Here is a 26,873-nt window from a genome sequence, read left to right on the forward strand (position 1 = left end):
GATGCTTGTCACAGCCTTGATCTTGGCTCCACCCCTAATGTCTCCTGGCTCCACCCCCAAAGTCTCCTGGCTCCACCCCCGAAGTCCCCAGATATTTCTTGAATTGGACTTGGCAACCCTGCCTGTCATGGATCAGCTAGTGGCCTTGGTCAGAGGTGGTTGCCGCAGCATGGACATGCCCAGCCTATCAGGTCTTGGTCCTGCCATGCGTGTGGCCTCAGGCGGGCCCCCTCCTTCCATTTCTGCAGCTTGGGGGGTGGGGTAGTTCAATATGTCTCCACAGTCCCCTTCCATGGTGGTTCAGGGGCAGGGGGAGCTCTCCGCACCCCATATTTTCACCTTGGGGTCTGGGCTCACAACATTGGGGGAGGGAATGGGCTGGGGAAGGGGTTTGCCTCCCTCCTTCATATTTATGTCAGATCCAGTGGCAGACTGGCTCTAAAAATCTTGGTTGCCAGGAGACAAGGGGGCCTACAACTATACGGCTATCATTTCATTTTTGTAAGACAAAAATAAATTTTTCAAAGAACACGTAAGTGAAAAAAAGGTACAATTTAAACTTTTGCGAAATAAATGCAAAATGGAGAGCCAGTTGGTGTAGTGGTTAAGTGCGCGGACTCTTATCTGGGAGAACCGGGTTTGATTCCCCACTCCTCCACTTGCACCTGCTGGAATGGCCTTGGGTCAGCCATAGCCCTGGCAGAGGTTGTCCTTGAAAGGGCAGCTGCTGTAAGAGCTCTCTTAGCCCCACCCACCTCACAGGGTGTCTGTTGTGGGGGAGGAAGGTAAAGGAGATTGTGAGCCCCTCTGAGACTCCTTGGAGTGGAGGGCGGGATATAAATCCAATATCTTCATCTACCTCACAGGGTGTCTCTTTTGGGGGAGGAAGGGAAAGGAGATTGTGAGCCGCTCTGAGACTCTTCAGAGTGGAGGGCGGGATATAAATCCAATATCTCCTTCTTCTTCTTCTAAATAAATCTCTATCTATGTGTGAATGATGGTCATATCACTGCCGCTGCCTTATTTTATTTCATTTTAATGGTTTTAACTGTTTAATTTTAACTGTTTTACTGTGTGATTTAATTGTTTTTATCAGGTTGTAATCCACCCTGAGCGCGACTTGGGAAAGGATGGACTAGGAATCCGCAAAATAAAATAAATAAATAAATAAATATCATCTGTCTGTCTGTAATTATGGTGTACATATATTGGACATATTACTGGCTGTATACAAGAGATGCATTTTCTCCAGGGGAGCTGATCTCTGCCAGCTGGAGATCAGTTGTAAAAGCGGGAGATCCCCAGGCCCCACCTGGAGGCTGGCAACCCTAAATGCAACATGAATTTTAGTTGCATTACGCTAATGATACTGAAACTTCTATTATATTTTCAAGCTACTAAAAGGTCATTAATATGTTTAACCTCTTGTCTAATGTTTAAGGGGGCCCACTTCATCAGAGGCCCACGGAGCCCACTTGCCATTGGGCAAGCTGACACCCTGGTCAGATCTGGCCCTTGTAACAAATGAGTTTAATACCTCTGCTCTAGAAGGGCATTAACCCCCTTTAGCATGAACACCAAGTAGGAGAGTCTGTTCTAGCAGGGGCATGGAAGCCTACTTGTGCTGAGACTGAAAACAACTTTGTTAAGAGTTCTTTGGACTCTGCTTTGCTACCTAAGTAAGCAAGGTAGGATATAAATCTCTAAAAGCACAACACTCCGTCCTCACCCCCCCCCCCCCCAAAAAAAACCCCTCGCTTCTATTAAAGACTGCATGCTGACTATAGAACACACAGTAATTACTAGTTTGTCATCATTTATTAGTTAGGTGTATATTTGCTTCAGCAAAGCACCAATAAAAAAAAAGGAACATTGAAAATTACTAAAATTAAGAAATGTAATGAAAATACGATTAAATGTAGATTTACTGTACTGGGGGAATGACTTCATACAGAAAATGATGGTATCACCTTATTAAAACTCAGGAAGAGCCTTCACCTTCTGGCCAGAGAGCAGAAACCCTGCACATGTTGAGAATTAACCTCAACACATCTTCTAGCACAGGAGTGGAAGCCTACTTGCGCTGAGACTGAAAGGGCTAGAAATTCTAGGAGACATTTTCTGTGCAATATTACATTCAGACAGCTGTTCCTAGTGATGGTCACCTCAGAGGGAAAGAACAAAGGCGGTTTGAACAGCCACAACTGGGTTGGTTCAATGACATCACCTCCTTCATGGCACGATGGCCCTTAATTCCAATGGCTGGGCCATTGGGCATAATATCAGCACTCCAACCAGCTTTGAAAGTTGCTGTTTTTGGCCCCAGCGACTGGGACTGTGGCATATTAGGAAGTGTCACAAAATAACTGGAATGTAATGTGAATAGGCTTGCCAATCCCCAGGTCCCAGCGGGGGTTCTTCCGCTTTCCCAGGCTCCTTCCCGCCCCCAGTCAGCTGGCCAGCGGGGGGAAGCCCTGCCCCCAAAGCCATCATGTGACTTTCCCCCTCCGGAGGCTCCAGTCTCCGATTGGAAAGGCTTCCTCTTGGGATGGGGTGTCTGTGTTACTTTGAAGAAGTTGGCAGCAACTTGTGAGTAGAGAGGCCAATCCCTCGCCTCAGAGTCACTAGAAACGGGGGGGGGGGGGGGGAAGGGAGGGAAAGGTCTGCTGAGCACTTCATTATTCCCTATGTGGAGATCGATTCTGGGGAATTGTTCTGGAGGTTTCAGGGGCTCTGGGGGAGCTGTGTTTTGAAGTTGAGGCACCAAATTTTCAGTATAATATCCAGTGCCTCTCCCCAAAGTACCCCTCAAGTTTCAAAACGATTGGACCAGGGGGTCCAATTCTATGAGCCCCAAAAGAAGGTGCCCCTATCCTTCATTATTTCCTATGGAAGGAAGACATTTAATATGTCCCTTTAAATGTGATGGCCAGAACTCCCTTGGAGTTCAATGATGCTTGTCACACCCTTGTTCCTGGCTCTGCCCCAATGTCTCCTGGCTCCACCCCCAAAGTCTCCTGGCTCCACCCCCAAAGTCCCCAGATATTTCTTGAATTGGACTTGGCAACCCTAAATGTGAAACACTAGATTCCCTCTACCCACTAGCACTACCATTTTGAGAAAATTACTGTTAGTACCCTTGAAAAGTAAAGTTTTATTGTCAACCTCTAGTCTAAACAGCTGAGGTCCCTTTCCCCAGTATGGTAGAGCTACCATCTTTGGATGGGGAAATAACTAAAGATTTCAGGGTGGAGCTGGGGAGAGAGGGAGCTTAGCAGGGTTATAAAGCCACAGAGCAGCCATTTTCTCAAGGGGAACCGATCTTGATCCTCTGGAGATCAACTGTCAGAGCGGGAGATCTCTATGTGCCACCTGCAGGTTAGCAACCCTACATCATGGACTGTGGGTTGGGTCCAGCCAGATTTTGCTTAATTCCTCTCCTTAATGCTTAATTCCTCTCCTTGCTACAGCCACCATCCTATGTGGCCTTTGTATGTGCAGCTTCACCCCCTGTCAGGGCAAACCCACAAAGGCAATAAAAACCAAGACATTGAATGAGTCCTACATAGCTGGTGGCTTGAATTTGATTTTGTGAATTCCAAGACGACAGGCCTCAGTGAGCTATTTTGGCTCCTGCCTTCACCACTAACTGAAAGTTGTGTTTATTCGGGGGAGGTGGGCCTAGGCTTCCCAGTCCCCAGGTCCCAGTGGGGGATCCCCCGTTTTTACAGGCTTCTCCCCGTCCCCAGCTAGCTGGACGGAGGGGGAAGCCCCGCCCCCCACAGTCACCATATAGTTTTAGAGCTCCGGCAGGTCCGTTTTTAAAATATGTGCCTTTAAGGATGAGCAGGAAACAGGAAGGGCTTCGGAGAAAGGCCCCTCCCTTTGTTTTGCTTTCGTTTTCAGATCGAGTAAAGTTCTGCAGGAACAAGACCCAGTAAGTATTTGTGTGTGAGAGAGAGGGAGGGGGCAGGGGAATCCCTGGTTTGGAGGCCCTCCCCCTGCTTTAGAAAGCGTGGGGGGGAAGGGAAATATCTACTGGGCACTCTATTATTCCCTATGGAGAACGATTTCCACAGGGAATAATGGGGAATTGATCCGTGGGTATTGGGGGCTCTGGGGGGGCTATGTTTTAAGGTAGAGGCAACAAATTTTTAGTATAGCATCTAGTGCCCCTCCACAAAATACCCCCCAAGTTTCAAAACGATTGGACCAGGGGGTCCAATTCTATGAGCCCCCAAAGATGGTGCCCCTATCCATTATTTCCTATGGAAGAAAGGCATTTAAAAAGGTGTGTTGTCCCTTTAAATGTGATGGCCAGAACTCCCTTGGAGTTCAATTATGCTTGTTACACCCTTGTTCCTGGCTCCACCCCCAATGTCTCCTGGCTCCACCCCCAAAGTCTCCTGGCTCCGACCCCAAAGTCCCCAGATATTTCTTGAATTGGACTTGGCAACCCTAGGTGGGCAAGAGGAGTAGATTTTTGCTAGAGGAAGTGATGGTCAAGTTGAAGGTATTGCAGAGAGATGAAAAGAATCTTCGGGGAGGTGGAATGTTCTACACAGGGGTGGAATTCTAGCAGGAGCGCCTTTGCATATTAGGCCACACACCCCTGATGTAGCCAATCCTCCAAGAGCTTACAAAAAGGAGCCTTGTAAACTCTTGCAGGATTGGCTACATCAGGGGTGTGTGGCCTAATATGCAAAGGCGCTCCTGCTAGAATTCCACCCCTGGTTCTACATAGTGACATTTTATCATACAAGAAGTATTCTCCAACGATACTAGAAAGGTTTAAAAATGATATTCAAAGACACATAATGGGCATAATCAACAAAGTCATGGGGCCTCACAGTACTCGGTCCAAATATAGTACTATAATTTTGTTTTGCCTACAGTTATTCTATATTTAGTAGGCTGAGGGAAAAAAATCCCAAAGCCTAGGTAACTTCACCTACCAGCCCAACACTCCAGCTTGCCTGCCTGAGAAGTTCACCCTTCCCAAAGAAATCTAAAGTGGGTACTTCTTGCAGCGGTCTCTGTCTGTGGAGACTCAAGTAAATGTAATCCCTCCCACTTTTAAAACAAGAAACAAAATCATACATATCTGTTCTCAGCACAAATGTGTCTTTGTGCAGAGCACCACCCTCATGGGTTACATGATATTTGTGGTGGAGAGGAGTATGTGTAGCTGTTCCTTCCTGCGGCTGCCAACTCTAGGTGGGGAAATTCCTGGAGATTTGGGAGGCAGAGCCCAGGAAGGGTGGAATCTAGGGCAGAGAGGGTGCTCAATAGGGTACATCATTCCAGAGAGACCATCCTAAGTGGCTATTTCTTCCAGGGAAACTGTAGTCTGCAGGTCAATTATAATTCTAGGAGAACTCTAGCCCACCCCACCTGGAGATGGCAACCCTACTCATTGCCCATGCAAAATGGGGTCCAGTCTGGTGAACCCAATTCAAATATGACAGTCGCAAGCTCTGGTTTATGAACTGAGAAAAGTTGTAGTTCTGGTTTATGGGCCTAGATCCCAGTCATGCAACAATAGGATTTCAAAACAGAAGTCAAAATTTAAGATCTCAGGAATTAATTCCACCCACTGCAGGAGAACAGTAATAATTACCCTTCAGTATGATCTGAACAGGATATTGAAAATCCAGCAACAATTGCACGATCCATCCAAATCTCTCCTATTACCTTTGTAAACATAGGTTTTCCATGTTGGGTGACCATGGTGCATTGATCACAGTCCACTGTGATGGAGGAGTTGTGGTATGATTCTTTTGAGTGCTTGAGGATGTAATACAGGTCTGTCACACCTCCTTCAAAGACAGTGCTAAAATAACGAGGAATGAGGGTCCTTCCAATCGCTGTTGGGGAAAATACAAAGCAAAACTAAGCAAAGTGCTGCAGGACATAAGTGCTTTAAGTCGTTTATGGCAGTTCACATTAACTCTGAACAAACTGAATTTGTCCCTAGTTCTGAAGAGGCCAATAAAAATGCTGTTCATTGGATCTGGGTGTTTTTTTTTTCCAGTTAACCCATCATGCTGTTGAACAAGAAACCTGCCTTTCCTATAGAAGTTGAGATGTCACAAGACTAGGACTGCCTGCGTGGTCGTTCTCTAAGGGCGTTTTCACACTTACCTTAATCAGCAGCGACGCCCCTCTTCACCGCGCAGGGTCTGCACGGTTTTCGCACTAATTGCTGCGGAGCACCCGGAAGAGCCGCAAAGTCCCGCGGCTTTTGCGTCGCAAATGTAAACCGGGTTTTGGCGGTTTACATTTGCGACGCAAAAGCCGCGGGACTTTGCGGCTCTTCCGGGTGCTCCGCAGCAATTAGTGCGAAAACCGTGCAGACCCTGCGCGGTGAAGAGGGGCGTTGCTGCCGATTAAGGTAAGTGCGAAAACGCCCTAAATCTAGAGCAGGGATCCGCACCATTTTGAGCCTGTGGGCAGAATTCAGAATTCTGACATGGTATGGTGGGCGCAGCAACAAAATGGCTGCCACAGGAGGCGGAGCCATCCACACAACAATTGCCACAGCTTACCTTCACTAAAGCGATGTTTAAAAAAAATCTGCACAGTCAATCAAATCTCCAATAGCCAATCAGAAGCCTTGCTGGGCAAATATGTTCCTTGGCCCCACCCACTTCCTAAGAGCACTTTGTGAGCACCAAATCAAAAGGTGTCGGCAGCTGCCATGGTGCCCAAGGGCATGATGTTGAGGACCCCTGGTCTAGACTAAAAATAGCCTGGATGAAAGCTCTCAAACCGATTTCCCACTCGCCTTATGCCCGTCTCACGCTCCTCTTCTCCGCAGGGCTTCCTTTGGATTTCACACTATCTGCTCCGGGGCTGCAACTAGCTTTGCCTTTTTTGTGCCCTTTTGTGCAGCAAACATGAAACTGGTTTTTAGAGGATCTTGTTTGCTGTGCAAAAGAGCCAAAGTGAGTTGCAACCTCGGGGCAGCTTGTGCAAAATCCGACAGAAGCCCCACTGAGAAGAGTGAGAGCACAGTAAGGCTAGTGGGGAATTGGTCTCAATGTTTTACCTGATGCGTCAAGAGTTTTAGCTGCTTTCTTAAGGTTTTTAAGATGCAACCCCTCTGTGTGTTGACGACACTTCAGGAGAGAAAGCTCATAGCTGTGGCCACCTTCAGGCACACGCTCCCTTCCCATGATTGGCAGCATTCGGAAAGTGGGGGTCCCCAAGCACAGGGAGATAGCATGTGCACACGCACTTCCTTCACATGTTCACACCATGCAGGTGACCCAGCAATAGCACTAAGGTGAGGAACAAGGCGGCCATGCCTGTTCTCCCTCCCCGTGCAGAGGGATCATGCGTAGAAGGTGAGAGCAGGAAACAGAATCAAGGCTACTTCCTGCCTGGCTTGAGAGCTTCTCCTATTCATTGTGTTCCTCTTCCCACAAGACCCCTACCACTTTAGGGTTGCTAGTCTTCAGTTGGTATCTGGAGATCTCCTGCCATTTTAACCAAGGTAGGATGCCCTGGAGAAAATGGAAGCTTTGGAGGGTGACTTCTATGGCATTATAACCCTGCTGAGGCCCCTCCCCTCCCCAAACCCCGCCCTCTATAGGCTCCACCTTCTCTGGTATTCTTCAACCCAGAGCTGACAACTCTACCACCATGATCATGAGCTGGGCGTATTCTAAGCCAGAATCACCAGGTCCCATCGTCAGTCCTCCCAAATGCACCTGCAAGTTCAGTCTAGGGTTATCGTCCAGGTAGAGCCTGGAAACTTCCCAGGATTACCACTGATGTCCAGAATACGGAGAGGTCTGTTTCCCTGGAGAAAATGGCTGCTCTGGAGGGTGGACTCTATGGCCTTGGACCCCACTGGGCTTCTTCCCCCACCCTCCCTAGGCTCTGCCCCCCCCCCCCCCCCAATCTCCTGGAAGTTTCCAACTTGGAGTTGGCAATCCGAGCTCCATCTCTACCCTATCAGATTCCTTGTCTGGTTTTATGGGTTTTTTAAAAAATGTATTTTTGCTTATATTACAAGCCACTTTGAGTCCTATGAGGAAGAAAGGCGGCAAATTAATGTTTTAAATAAATGAGAAAGAAAATTCTCAAGTGGTTTGCTCTCCGGAGAATCACCCTAGACACACCAGCTTAGCGTTAACACAAGAGTTGCAGCCATTACATTGAGAGAACTTGGCAGTGGCGTTCCATATGGATAAAAATAAAAAATAAAAATCAGAGGAAGCCAGGAATTGTTGTAGCACCACAAGTCTACTGAACCTATGAATGTGGAAGATGGTCCCTAGAAGAAGGGTGGTCCCGAAATAAAATTGGACCGGTTCTTTTTATCATTGGACTGGACTTTGAAATAGTATGATTTATGGACAGTAGCTACGTTGTGCACAGGAAAGGTATTTAACTGCATTTTTGTAACTGTATTGTGAAACTATGGGTTGTGATTGTATACCAGTGGAATTGTGAATTTTTGTATCAAATAACACACTAAGAAGGCATTTTGTACAAGGAGAGAGCAAATAGTTGTTTTTTCCCAAAACAACAAAACCCTGGCATGCTGAAAGATTGTAACTAGAGCTTGCAAAATATCTGGTAGTCAGATTCAAATTCCACTGTTGGATCAGTGGTCATACCAAGAATGGGAACTCCTCATAATGGAGAAGCTGTTACAGCATAATAAAGAAATAACACATCACATCGATTCCGGAGATTTTCTTCTAACATAGATGACATTTCTAGTTTAGGGGAAAGATCATGCTTACACTTAGAAAGTCAGCAGGTTTTACCTTCATCGTGATTTAATTCACAAACTTTCACTTTTGTTTTAAAATTGAGCTACTTAACTCATTTGGGTTGATCTCATAGAATCATAGAGTTGGAAGGGACCTCTAGGGTCAGTCTAGTCCAACCCCCTGCACAATGCAGGAAACTCACAAACACCCCCTCCCCAAATTCACAGGATCTTGATTGCTGTCAGATGGCCATCTAGCCTCTGTTTAAAACCTCCAAGAAAGGAGAGCCCACCAAGTCCCGAGGAAGCCTGTTCCACTGAGGAATCGCTCTGACGGTCAGGAAGTTCTTCCTGGTGTTGAGTCGGAAACTCTTTTGATTTAATTTCAACCCATTGGTTCTGGTCCTACCTTCTGGGGCCACAGAAAATAATTCCACACCATCTTCTATATGACAGCCCTTCAAGTACTTGAAGATGGTGATCATATCACCTCTTAGCCATCTCCTCTCCAGGCTAAACAACCCCAGCTCCTTCAACCTTTCCTCATAGGACTTGGTCTCCAGACCCCTCACCATCTTTGTCGCCCTCTGGACTCTTTCTAGCTTGTCTATATCCTTCTTAAAATGTGGTGCCCAAAACTGAACACAATACTCCAGATGAGGTCTTACCAGAGCAGAGTAAAGTGATACCATCACATCATGTGATCTGGACACTATACTTCTGTTAATACAGCCCAAAATTGCATTTGCCTTTTTAACCACCGCATCACACTGTTGACTCATGTTCAGTGTATGATCCACTAAGACCCCTAGATCCTTTTCGCACATACTACTGCTAAGACAAGTCTACCCCATCCTATAACCATGCATTGGATTTTTCCTACCTAAATGCAGAACTTTACATTTATCCCTGTTAAAATTCAATTGATTTTAGACCAGTTTTCCAGCCTGTCAAGGTCATACTGTATCCTGTTTCTGTCTACTTCTGTGTTTGCAACCCCTCCCAATTTAGTATCATCTGCAAATTTAATAAGCATTCCCTCTATTCCTTCATCCAAATCATTGATAAAGATGTTGAACAAAGCAGGTCCCAGGACAGATCCTTGAGGCACTCCACTTGTCATTCCTCTCCAAGAGGATGAGGAACCATTCACAAGCACTCTTTGGGTGCGATCTGTCAACCAGTTACAGATCCACCCAACGGTTATAGGATACAAACCACATTTTACCAACTTGTCAACAAGGATAATATGGGAAATCTTATCAAAAGCCTTACTGAAATCAAGATAAACAATGTCTACAGCATTCCCCTGATCCAGCAAGGTACTCACTTTCTCAAAAAAAGAGATCAGCTTAGTCTGACATGACTTGTTCTTGAGAAAACCATGCTGGCTCTTAGTAATCACAACCATTCTTTCTAAATGTTCCAGGACTGACTGTCTGATGATTTGTTTCCAGGTATAGACGTCAAGCTGACAGGTCGGTAGTTACCCAGATCGTCTTTTTTCCCCTTCTTGAAGATGGGGACAACATTTGCCCACCTCCAATCTTCTGGCACCTCTCCTGTTCTCCAAGAATTCTCAAAAATAATAGCCAGAGGCTCAGAAATTACATCCGCAGAGGCTCAGAAATTACATCTGCTGTGGACTTCTGGGGTTGGAAAATGTTGAGCTGAATTGCTTCTCAGAAGGGGAGCAGGCTGGGGCTTCTGTTCGGGGTAGTGGAGGGCAATTTAATGCCTTCTGCCTACTTTTCTCAGTCAGAGATCAGTCCAAGATATGCACAGGAAGCTCTGAGGAGATTTACCTTGGCTAAAAGGGAGTCCCGGGGGGGGGCTCCTTTGAGACTTTGAGGGGTCTCCGGAGGCGAGTTGCATATTCATCATCTGCAGAAGTTTCCAGAGTCATTTATTTGACATAAGCTCGACAGGATCCTAACCATCTTTGAGACTGCTAAACATCTAAAGCTATACAAGACCGGTGTTGGATCTGGATAAAGGCAGAAAAAGGTACTGATGACTATCTTCATTCTGGGACTATTTAGAGTTAAACAAAATAAAACCAGAAGGTGGGAAAAGAGATTCAGAAAGCTTGGAAGAATAAGGGGAGAAGGGGCGAAATTTGAATTTTGTAAATTTAAAGGACAGTGCTAAAAGTGGAAAGGAATTTATTGTTTTGTCTACTTGCGGTTTTGGTGAAAAAGCCCCATCGTCACAGATTTGCAGATCTCACAGTCAACACAGGAAATACGTAAAACATCGCAAGATCTTTTTACCAGTGAAAACGGGATTTGGTGGCAAGAAAAGCAGGAAGTGTCGGATGGAAAAGGGAAATCATTGAAGCAGCTAGCCTACTCTAGGACTATAATATCATAGAAAAACATCGGCGGCCATTGCTAGCAGGTCAACATTTAAACAAAGTTTTTAAAGTGTTTGGGACATTAAAAATTGGTGAAGCTGAAAGTGGTGACAATTATAAGGTAAATACTATAGGACATAATTGCTGATCATTATTTTAGAAGCCTTTTGAAGGTAATATTTTTTTTTAAAGGGAAGCAAAAAGTCACGACCACGATTTGGGAAGAAATAAAAACTTCAAAAATTAATATCTGAGCCCAGGAGCCTCTGAGGACGGCAAAATTAGGCTTATTGAAAAGGGCAAGCCTTACTCTATCAAACCTGATAGTTTAAATTTAATTTGGAGAGGTCAAAATTTTCGGTGTTTTTTTTAAATGTCAGAGCATAAGTTAACCCGGGCGGGGACTGCCTCAATGGAGAAAATGCAAGAGCAATTAGAAGCAGTGGAAGCCAGGATGATGAAAGGGGTGAGAGACATGATAAGGTGGAAGAGAGAGTGAAAATACATGATTCCACCTTGCTAAAAATGCAAGAGAAGGTGGCAATTCATGACTGCAAATTGATGGAAACCCGAATACATCTGAGAGGAGTACCTGAGGATAAAGAGACTGATTTGAAAGGATATATAATAAGAACAATTGCAGAATTTTTGGAGGAAGATCCTGAAGGAACTAGAAGCATGTATATGTATAGAGTGAACTCACTATATGCCAAGAAAAATAATCTACCAAGAGATGTGGTTATAAGATATATGACAAAAGAAATAAGAACATAAGAACATAAGAGAAGCCATGTTGGATCAGGCCAACGGCCCATCCAGTCCAACACTCTGTGTCACACAGTGGCAAAAAAATTTATATATACACACACACTGTGGCTAATAGCCACTCATGGACCTGTGCTCCATATTTTTATCTAAACCCCTCTTGAAGGTGGCTATACTTGTGGCCGCCACCACCTCCTGTGGCAGTGAATTCCACATGTTAATCACCCTTTGGGTGAAGAAGTACTTCCTATTATCTGTTTTAACCTGTTTGCTCAGCAATTTCATGGAATGCCCACGAGTTCTTGTATTGTGAGAAAGGGAGAAAAGTACTTCTTTCTCTACTTTCTCCATCCCATGCATTATCTTGTAAACCTCTATCATGTCACCCCGCAGTCGACGTTTCTCCAAGCTAAAGAGTCCCAAGCATTTCAACCTTTCTTCATAGGGAAAGTGCTCCAGCCCCTTAATCATTTTAGTTGCCCAATTCTGGACTTTCTCCAATGCTATAATATCCTTTTTGAGGTGCGGCGACCAGAACTGCACACAGTACTCCAAATGAGACCGCACCATCGATTTATACAGGGGCATTATGATACTGGCTGATTTGTTTTCAATTCCCTTCCTAATAATTCCCAGCATGGCGTTGGCCTTTTTTATTGCCAACGCACACTGTCTTGACATTCTCAGTGAGTTATCTACCACGACCCCAAGATCTCTCTCTTGGTCAGTCTCTGCCAGTTCACAACCCATCAACTTGTATTTGTAGCTGGGATTCTTGGCCCCAATGTGCATTACTTTGCACTTGGCCACATTGAACCGCATCTGCCACACTGACGCCCACTCACCCAGCCTCAACAGATCCCTTTGGAGTTCCTCACAATCCTCTCTGGTTCTCACCACCCTGAACAATTTAGTGTCATCCGCAAACTTGGCCACTTCACTGCTCACTCCCAACTCTAAATCATTTATGAACAAGTTAAAGAGCATGGGACCCAGTACCGAGCCCTGCGGCACCCCACTGCTTACCGTCCTCCACTGCGAAGACTGCCCATTTATACTCACTCTCTGCTTCCTATTACTCAGCCAGTTTTTGATCCACAAGAGGACCTGCCCTTTTACTCATTGACTCTCAAGCTTTCTAAGGAGCCTTTGATGAGGAACTTTATCAAAAGCTTTCTGGAAGTCAAGGTAAACAACATCTATCGGGTCTCCTTTGTCCACATGTTTGTTCACCCCCTCAAAGAAATGTAACAGGTTAGTGAGGCAAGATCTTCCCTTACAGAACCCATGCTGAGTCTTCCTCAATAACCCGTGTTCATCAATGTGCCTACTCATTCTGTCCTTGATAATGGTTTCTACCAACTTTCCCGGTATTGAAGTCAGACTGACTGGCCTGTAATTTCCCGGATCTCCTCTGGAACCCTTTTTAAAGATGGGGGTGACATTTGCTACCTTCCAGTCCTCAGGAACGGAGGCAGATTTCAATGAAATGGTGGGGAAAATCTTGAATAAAAAAGTTATTGGCTGTATGCACCAAATGGTGCAAAGGATGTTTTTTTAAAAGACATTATACACAATTTGATGAACTGACTTATGATCAAGTTTTGATAATGGGGGACTTTAATGGAACAATTAAGAACATACTGGATAGGTCTGGGGGTAAAAAAAAAATAATAAGGAAGGAAAATTGCCAAAGTCTTTTTTTGAATTGGTCAAACGAGAAAATTTGGAGGATATATGGAGGAAATTTAATCCTGAAGTGCAGGACTATATCTTTTTTTCAGCAAGACATAAAACTTTTTCCAGAATTGACTTGTTGTGGGGCACTAAAGACTTAGGCCTTATAACAAAGAAAATAGAGATTTTACCTAAAATTGGGGCTGACCATAATCCAATAATGTAGATTACAAAATTGTCTAAGAAGTTGAGAAGAGGGAGATTGAATGAAGATTTACTACAGAATAAAGAAATAGTGACATCTCTAGAAAATGAAACTAAAGCTTTCTTCCAAATAAATGATAAAGAGGATATAGAATTTCAGACGGTCTGGGATGCTTATAAAGCAGTAATGAGAGGAATATTGATTACATTGAATAACAAAGATAAGAGGGCAAAAGAAAAACAGATGTTGGACATTCAAAATGAAATAAAGAAAAAAGAAGGGGGACTGAGAAAAAGGCCAGGGAAAAAGAAAATTATAAGGGAGATTACAATATTACAAACACAAATGAGACATTTGTTAAATAAAGAACTGGAATGGAATCTGAAAAGATTGCAGCAGAAATCTTTCGAGGGAGCAAACAAACCCAGAAAATATTTGGCCTGGCAACTGAAGAAAAAGAGAGAAAGTAAAATTATTAATAAAATTGAGGTGGATGAAAGAGAGGCGGTAGATCAAGAAGGAATAAAAAGAGAATTCTTTAAGTATTATGCCAAGTTATTTAAAGGTGTTAAAATAACGGAAGGAAAGAAGGATGAGTACTTACAAAAGATAAAAATAGCGCCCTTAGCAGAAAATATGCAAAAAGTTTTGAACGATCCAATTGAAAAAACAGAAATTGAAGCAGCAATTAATGACAATGAAAAATGGAAAAGCACCTGGGCAAGATGGATATACAGCTAAATTTTTTAAAACCCTCCAAGAGAAGTTAATCCCGAAACTTCAGAAATTGATGAATATGATAAGAACAAAAGGGAAAATAGCAAAGGAAGGAAGCTGTTATTTTGTTGATACCAAAGGAAGATAGAGATATTACAAATGTAAAAAATCATAGAGCAATTTCATTATTAAATAATGACTATAAAATATATACAAGAATCTTGGCAGAACGGTTTAAACAATATTTGATAAATGTTATAAAGGAAGATCATTAGTAATATATTAGTAATAATTAGTAAAGGTACAAGACAAGGTTGTCCACTTTCCCCACTGTTGTTTATAATGACTCTTGAAATATTACTGATGCAAATTCAAGAAGATAAAGAAATAGAAGGATTAAAAGTAAAAGGATTTACTTACAAATACAGAGCATTTGCAGATGATATAATGTTTATAAATAAAAACCCCATACAAGTCACACCTTTGTTGTTAGCCAAAATACAAGAATATGGGGAGTTGGCGGGACTTTGTATTAATAAAGAAAAATGAAAACTTCTATGTAAAAATATGCAAATCAATAAGCAACAAGAATTGCAGAGACTAACAGGCTGTGAAGTTACCTCCAAGGTAAAATATTTGGGTGTGGAGATAACAATGAAGAATATTGATTTGTTCAAAAATAATTATGAGAAGCTATGGCGTAAAATAGATGAAGATATGTTAAAGTGGAATTAACTTAATTTGTCAGTGTTCGGTAGAATAGCCGCAATTAAAATGAATATTCTATCAAGAATAATGTATTTGTTTCAAACTATTCCGATTGTGAAAGACAATAAAAAATGTAATAGATGGCAAAGAAAAATGTCAGAGTTTGTGTGGGCGGGGAAGAAACCAAGAATTAAAATGAAAATTTTAATGGATGCAAAAGAGAGAGGCGGATTTCAATTACCAGACTTAAAATTATATCATGAAGCAGTTTGCTTAGTATGAATAAAAGAATGAATAATGTTGTTAAACAAAAAACTCTTAGCATTGGAAGGTCATGGAAATAAATTTGGCTGGCACGCTTATATGTATTATGGGGAAAAAAAGATAGACGGCTTTTTCTCTCACCATTATATAAGAAACAGCTTGCTAAATACATGGATGAAACATAAGAAATATGGAGATGAGAGAAAACCGTTATGGATAGTGCCAGCCAAAGTGATAAAAATAACAGCTGAGACGTGTGAAGAAAAGTGGTTGTCATATAATCAACTATTAAAAATACAAAGTGGCAAAATAGAATTGAAAACTGCTGAAGAGTTGAATAATGATTGGTTTCAAATATGATGGGTTTCAAATGCAACAAATAAAGAGCTTGGTGGAGAATGACATTAAAACTGAAGGAATAAGAAAAGAGCAAACATAAATGGAAAAAGTTCTGCTTGGAGACAATGAAAAATTAATTTCAAAATTATATAAATTACTTTTAAAATGGTCTACGGAAGATGAAGTAGTGAAATCTCAAATGATTAAGTGGGCAATTAATGTAAATAAAGAAATACAGATGGAAACTTGGGAATATTTGTGGAAGAACTTTATGAAGCTTTCGCGTGTCATAGTATTAAAGAGAACTATTTTAAAATGATGTATAGATGGTATATGACTCCTAAGAAATTGGCAAAGATGAATAATAAGATGCCAGAGAGATGTTGGAAATGTAAAAAACATGGTTCTTTCTGCCATATGTGGTGGACTTGTGAAAGAGCAAAAAAGTATTGGCAGATGATCCAACAAGAAATTTCTAGGATCTTGGGATATGAATTTAAGCAAATTGCAGAGACTTTTCTGTTGGGATTACAAATGGAAAAATTTCCAAAAGAAGATAGAACTATAATTTGGTACTTGCTTTCAGATGCTAGGACATTATATGCCCAGTTGTGGAAGCAAGAAAAAATACCAGAGAAATGGGATTGGATTGTAAAAGTTATGACATGGAATGAAATGGACAAATTAACAACAATTTTAAGAGACCATGATGTAGAAGTTTTTAAGATGGAGTGGAAAAAGTTCAGAAGATATGTAGAAAAAGTGTGGAAAATAAAAGGACATTGGGCAATTTTTGATAATGATTAAGTCTTAGAGAAATGAAGAATATTAATTTTTGTTTTTATTAGTTAAGGGTACCTTTAAACATACTTCCAAAAGTTCTATTCTTACTTCAAATGGTAAATTTTGCAGTTAAGAAACCTTTCTTTACTAAACTAGACCAAATGATGAGATCTTTTATATGGCAGGGAAAGAAACCTAGGGTGAGATGGAAGATTTTAATGGATAAAAAAGAGAATGGAGGCTTGGGATTTCCGGATTGCGAAACTTATAATACAGCTTGTGCAGTTTTGTGGTTAAGAGACTGGATAACCCTAGAAGACAAACGTCTATTAGCATTAGAAGGATTTGATTTGCATGCCGGTTGGCATGCAAATCTTTGGTATATTGGAAAATCTCAAAAATATTTTAGAAATCACTTAATACGAAAGTCTCTCTACGAGGTCTGGATAAAAATTAAGAGGATGATATATGATAAAACACCTAGGTGGCTTTCGCCAGTAGACGCCTCGGTTAAGCCGCAGTTATGGAATACTAAAAGGTTGATCAGATACACGGATCTATTAGATGAAAATGGGAAACTGAGAAAGAAGGAAGATTTAGAAGCTATGGGGCTTAATATTGACTGGTGGGCTATGACACAAATTGTTTCAAAATATAATAAAGATAAAATATTAGGCTTTACTAAAGTCAATTTTGATTTCGATAGAATACTAATTACTGGACAAGAAAAAGTAATTAAAAAGGTTTATAACTATATGATGCAAATTAAACTAGAGGATGAGACAGTTAAGGAATCTATGGTAAAATGGGCAAAAAATCTGAAGAAAAATATAACTTTAGAGCAATGGGAAATTTTATGGAAAAATAACTACAAGATTATAAAACCTGTTAATTTTAGAGAAATTTTTTCAAGCTTTTTCACAGATGGTATATCACCCCGGTCCATCTAAATACAATTGATCAATCGGTATCTCCTAAGTGCTGGAAATGTGAAACGATGTTAGGTTCTTTTTATCATTTATGGTGGACCTGCAAGCTAGCGAAAAGATTTTGGTTAGATATTCATAGAATGTTAAAAGAGATATTCAAGCTAAATATACTATTCAAACCAGAAATGATGTTACTTTCCTCTGTTAGAAATGAAATACCCCATGAGGATGAATATATTATAGTTTATATTTTGACAGCGGCTAGAATACTCTTTGCCAAATTTTGGAGACAAAAATCTATCCCACAAAGAGATGAGGTAGTTCAGAAAATATTACAAGTAGCAGAAATGGACATCTTATCCAATCTAGTTAAAGGGATGCCGAAGATCGATGCTGTTAAAAAATGGGAAAAATTTTATAATTAATTGGAAAAAAAAGTGATTTTTCTTTTACATCATTGTCTTATATTTTTGATATAATTATTTAAGTTAAATAAGAAGAAGGTTTTAAAATTTAGTTTTGCAACCACAATCCGTCTCTATTAGTATAAAAATAAGTTTATATTTTGATGTATAGGATGTTGTTAATCCTTTACGGTTTGTTTCTTTCTTTTTTTCTCCTGTTGTGAATTTGTAAGAATTTGAAAGAGCAATAAAACCAATTTTTTTTTTTAAAAAAATAGTACTTTAAGTAAATAACACCGGCGGGGGTCAAGTAACGGGGGGCGGGGTGGGAAGAAAGTAATATATAGGATAAATAAAAGAAGTTATTAATGATGCAAGAAATAGATAATGCATGGGATGGAGAAAGTAGAGAAAGAGGTACTTTTCTCCCTTTCTCACAATACAAGAACTCGTGGGCATTCGATGAAATTGCTGAGCAGTTGGGTTAAAACGGATAAAAGGAAGTCCTTCTTCACCCAAAGGGTGATTAACATGTGGAATTCACTGCCACAGGAGGTGGTGGCGGCCACAAGCATGGCCACCTTCAAGAGGGGTTTAGATAAAAATAAGGAGCAGTGGTCCACTGTGGCTATTAGCCACAGTGTGTGTGTGTATGTGTATGTGTGTGTGTATGTATATATATATATATATATATATATATATATATATATATATATATATATATATATATATATATATATATATATATATATATATATATTTTGCCACTGTGTGACACAGAGTGTTGGACTGGATGGGCCATTGGCCTGATCCAACATGGCTTCTCTTATATTCTTATGTTCTTATGATTTGTTACCATATGTTTCCAAATAAAATTGTTTTAACCAGAAGAAATTACATCCACAAGCTCTTTTAGAACCCTTGGATGCAATTCATCTGGCCCTGTGGACTTAGTTTCATTTAAAGAAACTAAGTGTTTATGTACTACCTCTATGCTGATCCTAGGTTGGAACTTCATACCCTCCTTATATGTTCTGTTTTTGCCATGTTGAGCACCGTTTCCTTCAGAAGAGAATGAGGAAAAGTAGGAATTGAGCAATCCTGCCCTCTCTTCATTACCGTTACAATTTCACTTCCTTGCCCTCGCAGTGGGTCCACCATGTTCTTGCTCTTTTTCTTACTCTGAACATAACAAAAGAACCCTTTTTTGTTGTTCTTAGCATCTTTCGCCAGCCTAAGCTCATACTGAGCTTTAGCTTTCAGAACTTTTTATCTAAAAGCACTGGTGATTTGTTTAAATTCATCCTTGGTTATAAGGCCCTCCTTCCAATTCCTAAAGGAGTCTTTTTTATTTCTCAAGTCTTTAGAGAGCTGTTTATGGAGCCACTTCGGCTTCTTTAGGCTTTTTTCCATTTTTTCTTCTCACAGGAATTGTCTGCGATTGCGCTTTCAGTATTTCGCTTTTAAGAAATTCCCACCCCTCCTAAACCCCCTTCCTCCTAAGTATTTCTGACCATGGGATTTTACCCAGCATGGTTCTAAGTTTATCAAAGTTTGCCCTTTTGAAGTTCTACCTATAAGACTGACTACGTATAGCTTTTCCCTTCCCTAAGACTGTTTGTAGGATCAATGTCAAGTTTATGCTGGAAGCGTTATGGTTTAGTATATTTAAAATTCAAATTAATTTTGCAGTATCCTGTGGGTTATTAAAATTAATTTATGGGAGGAATATCAGTTGTTTTTTAAGAATTTATTACAGAAGGCACTGTACTGAAAACAGAGCAGTAAAATTTAGAAAAACATGGTGCAGATCCACTGGGTTACAACCAATGGTAAATAAGAAGAGAGCTGTGAATTGTAGGGGAGAATGAAAGAGGAAGGGAATTGTAAAAAATTTGGGGGGTGCGAGATCTTGTATCGCTGCAGAGATTGGGTTAAATGGGAGCTTGGAAAATGTAGCTCAGAATCCCCCTATTTAAATGGTATCGCCCAGGGGTCCCCAACATGGTGCCTGTGGGCACCATGACACCCGCTGACACCTTTCCTGGTGCTCATTAAGCGCTTTTAGAAAGTGAGCAGGGTTACATGAAGACGAATTTTGACCAATGCACGTTGACTAAAATGCTAGAGCGTCACCACGTGATGTGCCCAGTGGGATGGCATCACTTCGATGTCATGTCACTGCACCGACAACGTCAACATGAAAGGGGCTGTTTGGGGGCGGGGATTCCCCCACCTGCCAGCGGATTGGAGCCCCCAAAGTCAGACCGGGGGTCTGACAACCCTAGCAGGAGTTCTGATTGGCTGTGCAGATTCAAAGGCATCTCGTTAAAGAACGTTTCTGCCTGAAATGTTGAAGAGGTACTTTTAGAGTTATGTATCACCTGGCTCCCTGACATTTTGTGGCTGGCGCTGGTTCCTGTGGCAGGCGTTTTGTGAACGGGCCCACACCCTGTGTCAGAATTCCAAAGGGGCCCATGGGCTGCAAAAGCTTATGGATTTTTTTCTGGATACCTTACAGCATAATAGATTAAGATGTAAATGTAGATGTTCCATCTGTTCTATGCACCAGTGGGGAGGATGTCTTTATTGTTGCAGGTAAATCAATACTACTGTTTGTCCCTGCTCTGTCAGTTATGAAGGACTTGGGGGAGCCTATTTCAAAAATGTACTAGTGTGTACACATCTATAGTAGGGTGAATTAGCTTTCCTTTCCTATCCCTCCCCCCAATTAAAGTTACATATTTTCAAATCCTACTGATTTCAGCTGGAGAGAGTTAATCACATGTGTTAAGTCCCCCCCCCCCACCGGCCTGTTCTTCCGTGTAGCTTCAGCCATTGCTTAAAATGTGTTTTACCATTATAATGCTTCAGCATTCTATTCGTTATAACATCCAGGCAATTTATCCCATTAATTTGTCACTAAAGAATCTACATGGAGAGTAGGCTTCCCAATCCCCAGGTCCCAGCGGGGGATCCCCCGGTTTTACAGGCTTCCCCCCTCCCCCAGCCAGCTGGCCGGCGGGGGAAGCCCCACCCCCACAGCCATTATGCACCTCCATGAAAAATTCCCATAAGGAATGATGGGGAATTGATCCGTGGGTATCGGGGGCTCTAGGGGGGGGCTGTTTTTTGAGGTAGAGGCACCAAATTTTCAGTATAGCATCTAGTGCCTCTTTCCAAAATACCCCCCAAGTTTCAAAAGTATTGGACCAGGGGGTCCAATTCTACGAGCCCCAAATGAAGGTGCCCCTATCCTTCATTATTTTCTATGGAAGGAAGGCATTTTAAAAGGTGTGCTGTCCCTTTAAATGTGATGGCCAGAACTCCCTTGGTGTTCAATTCTGCTCGTCACACCCTTGCTCTCAGCTCTGCCCCCAATGTCTCCTGGCCCCACCCCCAAAGTCCCCAGATATTTCTTGAATTGGACTTGGCAACCCTAATGGAGGGGGAGTGGGGTATATAACCTGGCCAAATCTGAGAAGAGCCTGATTGGCCTTGAGTGTGCAAAGCTACCGATTTTTGTGATACGTTTTGATGAGCATAGAAAAGCAGATCTTTTACATGTTTACCCCACTTATGTAGAAGACACAGTGACTTGTGATTGCCATGCTTAAGGGCAAGAGTGAATTTGTTAGAGTCTGAAATCTTCCCTGAAACACAAAGAACTTTTTTATTCCAAATTCATATATGCCCACAGATACAAAGAAGAATTTGCATATTCATTAATCATTGTACAATTATAATAATTATAGTTCCTCATAATCCTCCCACCTGCATGCTATGCGTGTGCCCACCAAAGTTTTAAATTTAGTTACAGAAAGAACCTACAGTCCAGATGACAAGTATTTAAATTTCCACAGGCTTCCATTGACTCGTATGTTATCCTGTAGAGCATATGACAAAATGTAAAATTTACCCATCAAATAAATTTCTTGCTCCCCTAAGGCTAATAAGCACAAATTAAATTTCATGCCAATCGTCTTGCACAGTTAACATGTCGTATAAAACCCAGAATTTCTTCTGATGGCACCAAATACATTTATATTATTTATCAAAAAACCATTTATCTTTTTTACATATAATTGAGTATGATCCTAAGATATGACAGATGAGATCCCTCTTTGGTTTTGTGTCTGCTGGGAATGTTTATGCGGTTGCCAGCCTCCAGGCAAGGTCTGGATATATCCCAGAATTACAATGAATTGCTAGATTACAGTACTCCGGGGGTTGGGGGGGAGCTAAAAAAAACCTCCTCAAATAATTCATTATCCAGGTTGCACCCACAAATCTCCAGGAATTTCCCAACCCACATTGGTAACCCTAATCTTCATTGGCTGAGATTTCACAGAATCACAGAGCTGGAAGAGACTTCCAGGGTCATCTAGTCCAACCCCCTGCACAATGCAGGAAACTCACAAATATCTCCCCATAAATTCACAGGATCTTCATTGCTGTCAGATTAGGGTTGCCAAGTCCAATTCAAGAAATATCTGGGGACTTTGGGGGTGGAGCCAGGAACAAGGGTGTGACAAGCATAATTGAACTCCAAGGGAGTTCTGGCCATCATATTTAAAGGGGCAGCACACCTTTTTAAATGTCTTCCTTCCATAGGAAATAATGAAGGACAGGGGCACCTTCTTTTGGGGCTCATAGAATTGGTCCAATTGTTTTGAAACTTGGGGGGTACTTTGGAGAGAGGCACTAGATACTATACCTCAAAAAAACAGCTCCCCCAGAGCCCCCAAAACCTCCAGATCAATTCCCCATTATACCCTATGAGAATCGATCTCCACATAGGGAATAATGAAGTGCTCAGCAGACGTTCCTCCACCCACCTGTTTTCTGGTGACTCTGAAGTGAGGGATTGGCCTCTCCACTCACGAGTTGCAGCCAACTTCTTCCAAGTAACACAGACACCCCATCCCAAGAGGAAGCCTTTCCAATCGGAGACTGGAGCCTCTGGAGGGGGGAAAAATCACATGGTGGCTTTGGGGGTGGGGCTTCCCCCCGCCGGCCAGCTGACTGGGGGCGGGAAGGAGACTGGGAAAGCGAAAGAACCCCCGCTGGAACCTGGGGACTGGCTAGCCTATGCCAGATGGCCATCTAGCCTCTGTTTAAAAACCTCCAAGGAAGGAGAGCCCACCACCTCCCGAGGAAGACTTTTCCACTGAGGAACCCCTCTAACGGTCAGAAAGTTCTTCCTAATGTTGAGCCAGAAACTCTTTTGATTTAATTTCAACTGTTGGTTCTGGTCTGTGCGATGAGAAGCCTTGAAAAGCGGACACTCCCTGCCCCTCTAGCTTTTTACATTGTCTCTGTTCAATAGGTATGGAATGACAGATACCCATACCCAGAATTCCCCTTGAGTTCATCACAAAACAGACACCATCTCACCAGCTTACTGCTTTCCCTGCCCATGGGAACAGAGCTGTTCCTCCGTTATCAGCTACAATATTCACTGTGGGAAATTTTGCATGCTCACTCCACCCAAAACACCCTTCCTGCCTTAACAATTCTATAACACAAGGTTCCCAGATTGCCTGAAGTTGAGACCCTGCAACTGGGGCAGGATGAGAGGAACAATGTGGGAATTCAAGGGTGGATCTTCGATGGGAAGGGAGCAGAGTCTATTGTTCCTTGGATTTCTTTTGTTTTTAAATCAGGTCTCTCCTTCTGACTGAAAAAAGAAACTGGTAGGAAAACAGAGGGTTTAAACTTTTAAAAGCCTTATGAAACATCAAGTTTCTAGTTGTTCTCCTTTGCTTTTTGCAGACCTTGAGAAGGGAGTCAAAACCAGTGGCGAACTGGGTCTAAAAATACTAGTTGCCAGGAGACATAGGGGGCCCACCCACAACTCTAAGGCTATCATTTAATTTTTATAAGACATAAATAAAACTTTCAAAAGAATACAGAAGTGGGAAAAGGTACAATTAAAACATTTGCGAAATAAATTTGTGTGTGTGTGTGTGTATATATATATATATATATATATATATATATATATATATATGTAATTACAGTGTACATATATTGTACATATCACTGGCAGTATACAGTAGATACTAAATGTAAATACAGATTGCATTTTCTCCAGGGGAGCTGATCTCTGCCAGCTGGAGATCACTAGCAAAAGTGGGAGATCCCCAGGCCCCACCTTGAGGCTGGCAACCCTAAATGCAACATAAATTTTAGTTGCATTCCCGTAGTAATATTGGAACGTCTATTATATTTTCAAGCTACTAAAAGGTCATTAACATTTTTAATATATTGACTAAAGTTTAAGGGGAGCCTTCATCAGGGAAAGAAGGAAAGAGCCAGAACTTCCTTTGCCCAGTTCCCTGGATCCCATGGGAGAGATACAAAGAAAGCACCTTTAAGACCAATGAGTGCTAATGTTTTAAGTATGTTTTATTTTAAGGGGTTTTTTTTTGGGGGGGGGATGTGATTGTGTCCTTTATAAAGTATATCTCTCTGCTACCTGGCATTACATTTATGACCCGGCCTGACTGTCTCATTTATGTCAGATCCAGTCCTCATAACAAACGAGTTCGACACAGAGTCTACCTTCCAAAGCATTCCTTTTCAAAAATCAAAATAACTGAATTAACAATTAAACATCAATTTTTTAAAAAAGAAAGCTGAGAAAAGATGAGCATTTGGATTCAGAGACAGACACAAGGTTGAAAAGTATTCAGATTGAAGCTTTTCTAAAATCAGGTGCTTTTTTAAAAAAAGCTCAAGCTGATGCCATAGTAACAATTCACTTATACTTTAAAAATCAGTTGTGAGCTGCTAGAGGGAACTTCCCCACATTTGGGGTTAAGTCAGAGCTCAGTTTCAGTAAGCCTTGTTGAGCCAGCATTACGTACCTGCCCTCTTTCACAGTGGCACCCACATGTGTTTACTGTTGGAGGTGACATGTCTGCCATCAGCGCTGGCACTAGGGTGTCTGTGCTGGGCTTCCACCCCAGGCAAGCCACCCCCCACCCTTGACCTGCCCACCGCACGCCCTTCCCAATCTGAGTGCAGCAGCAGCAGGCCTCAAATGGCATGCTGTGCATCTGCCACTGCACCACTGCTCCTAGTGGTCACCAGGTGTCCTCACCACTTACCTCGAGGCCAGGAAGGGGCGGAGCAGTGGCGGGGAGGAGCTGAGAGCTTCCTTCCTGCCTCACCGCCTCTTGCCTTGCTGGTGGCTCAGTCTCCGTCACAGGCAACTTGGGCTGCCTGCAGGGAGGGGGGGCAGAAGGGGGCACCTGGTGCCCCTGTAGGTCAGCCGCCTATCTGGCCTACTTGGACACACCAGGCCTGTCTGCCGCAGTTAGGGTTGCCAATCCCCAGGTGGGGGCAGGGGGTCCCCCGGTTTGGAGACCCTCCCCCCGCTTCAGGGTCATCAGAAAGCGGGGGGAGGGGAGGGAAATGTCTGCTGGGAACTCTATTATTCCCTATGAAGATTTATTCCCATAGAAAATCATGGAGAATTGATCTGCAGGTATCTGGGGCTCTGGGAGGGCTGTTGTTTGGGGTAGAGGCACCAAATTTTCAGTATAGCATCTAGTGCCTCTCCCCAAAATACCCCCCAAGTTTCAAAAAGATTGGACCAGGGGGTCCAATTCTATGCGCCCCAAAAGAAGGTGCCCCTATCCTTCATTATTTCCTATGGAAGGAAGGAATTGAAAAGGTGTGCCTCCCTTTAAATGTGATGACCAGAACTCCCTTTGGAGTTCAATTATGCTTGTCACAGCCTTGATCTTGGCCCCACCCCTAATGTCTCCTGGCTCCACCCCCAAAGTCCCCAGATATTTCTTGAATTGGACTTGGCAACCCTAGCCGCAGTGCAGTTCTGGTAACCAACCGAGTGATTCAAATTAACCTCTCAGCTACCGGTTAGCAACCTTTCCTGGCCTGCCCTGTGGGCGCTTTTGGAATTCTGGCACAATATGGTCATCTCCATTACAAAATGGCTGCCACCGGAAGCAGAACCAATCACAAAATAGCTGCTGCAGAAGGCACAGCCACACACAGAGAAGAAGCCCAAGTGTACGGGAGAGGAGGCGTAATTTTAAAAATACACTGGGAAAGAGGAGCAAGAAAAAAAACCCAGAAGTAACACTGTGGTGGCAGCTGGAATAACATTCCCTTAATCTGCAAAAGCCAATAAAGATTTCCATTGGCCAATCAGAAGCCCTGTTGACCCCACCCACTTTCTAGGAACCCTTGGTGGGTGCCAGGAAAGGTCTCGCTCACAGGCACCATGCAGGGGACTCCTGATTTAGGCTGTGGATTTGCAAAGGTCAGGCAGCCATTTTTCTCCAGGCCAGTTTGGCAAGGGATCCTGGAAGCTTTTGCCATCTTCTGGGCATGAAGCAGGGGGCACTGGGGATGTATGTATGTAGGGGAACTATTTGTGACTTTCTTGCATAGTGCAGGCGGTTGGACTAGATGACCCTGGAGATCCCTTCCAACTTTATGATTCTATGCCATTATTATGGAGGTGTGACTTATGAATTCCTTAGGTAAAAGTTGGTCTTTAGGGACTGACCCAACATTTCAGGCTTTTAACTTCCTTTAGAAGGTCTCTAGGAGAAGGAGGGAAATATCACGGGAAAGAAGAGGCTGGAATCAAGAAAGTCTCTTTGCTACTGAATCTTCTCTTCTCCCCACCTTACATCATGCCCTGGGGGTTTAGGAACAGCCAGGCTCTCCTTGATCCTCCATCACAAACTAGCTACTGGGCCCCATCCCTAAGCGAATAAGTGCCACCCTCTAATCTTTTAGTTTGGTCCAGGTGGGCAGCCATGTTGGCCTGAAGCAATAGAACCAAGTTGGAGTCCAGTAGCATCGAAGACCAGGGCTTTTTCGGAGCATGAATGCACAGGAACGCAGTTCCGGCTGGCTTGACATCAGGCTGATTATGCAAATGAGTTCTGCTGGCCTTTTTCTACAAAAAAAAAGCCCTATTTAAGACCAACAAAGTTTTATTGAGAACATGAGC

The 26,873-nt window shown here is 42.6% G+C and overlaps 1 protein-coding gene across 8 annotated transcripts in view; it reads right to left on the bottom strand.

The window, feature by feature from the left end:
* Positions 1-26,873, bottom strand: part of LDB2 (LIM domain binding 2) — a 395,214-nt gene that overhangs the window by 107,368 nt on the left and 260,973 nt on the right. For all 8 annotated transcript variants that reach the window (XM_060246192.1, XM_060246194.1, XM_060246193.1 and 5 more), the window contains exon 3: positions 5,695-5,867. In XM_060246192.1, the coding sequence (XP_060102175.1) occupies positions 5,695-5,867 (173 nt within the window). The remainder of the gene's footprint in view (positions 1-5,694; positions 5,868-26,873) is intronic.

This window comes from Heteronotia binoei, chromosome 9 (assembly GCF_032191835.1).
Source record: "Heteronotia binoei isolate CCM8104 ecotype False Entrance Well chromosome 9, APGP_CSIRO_Hbin_v1, whole genome shotgun sequence".
NCBI classification, from domain to species: domain Eukaryota; kingdom Metazoa; phylum Chordata; class Lepidosauria; order Squamata; family Gekkonidae; genus Heteronotia; species Heteronotia binoei.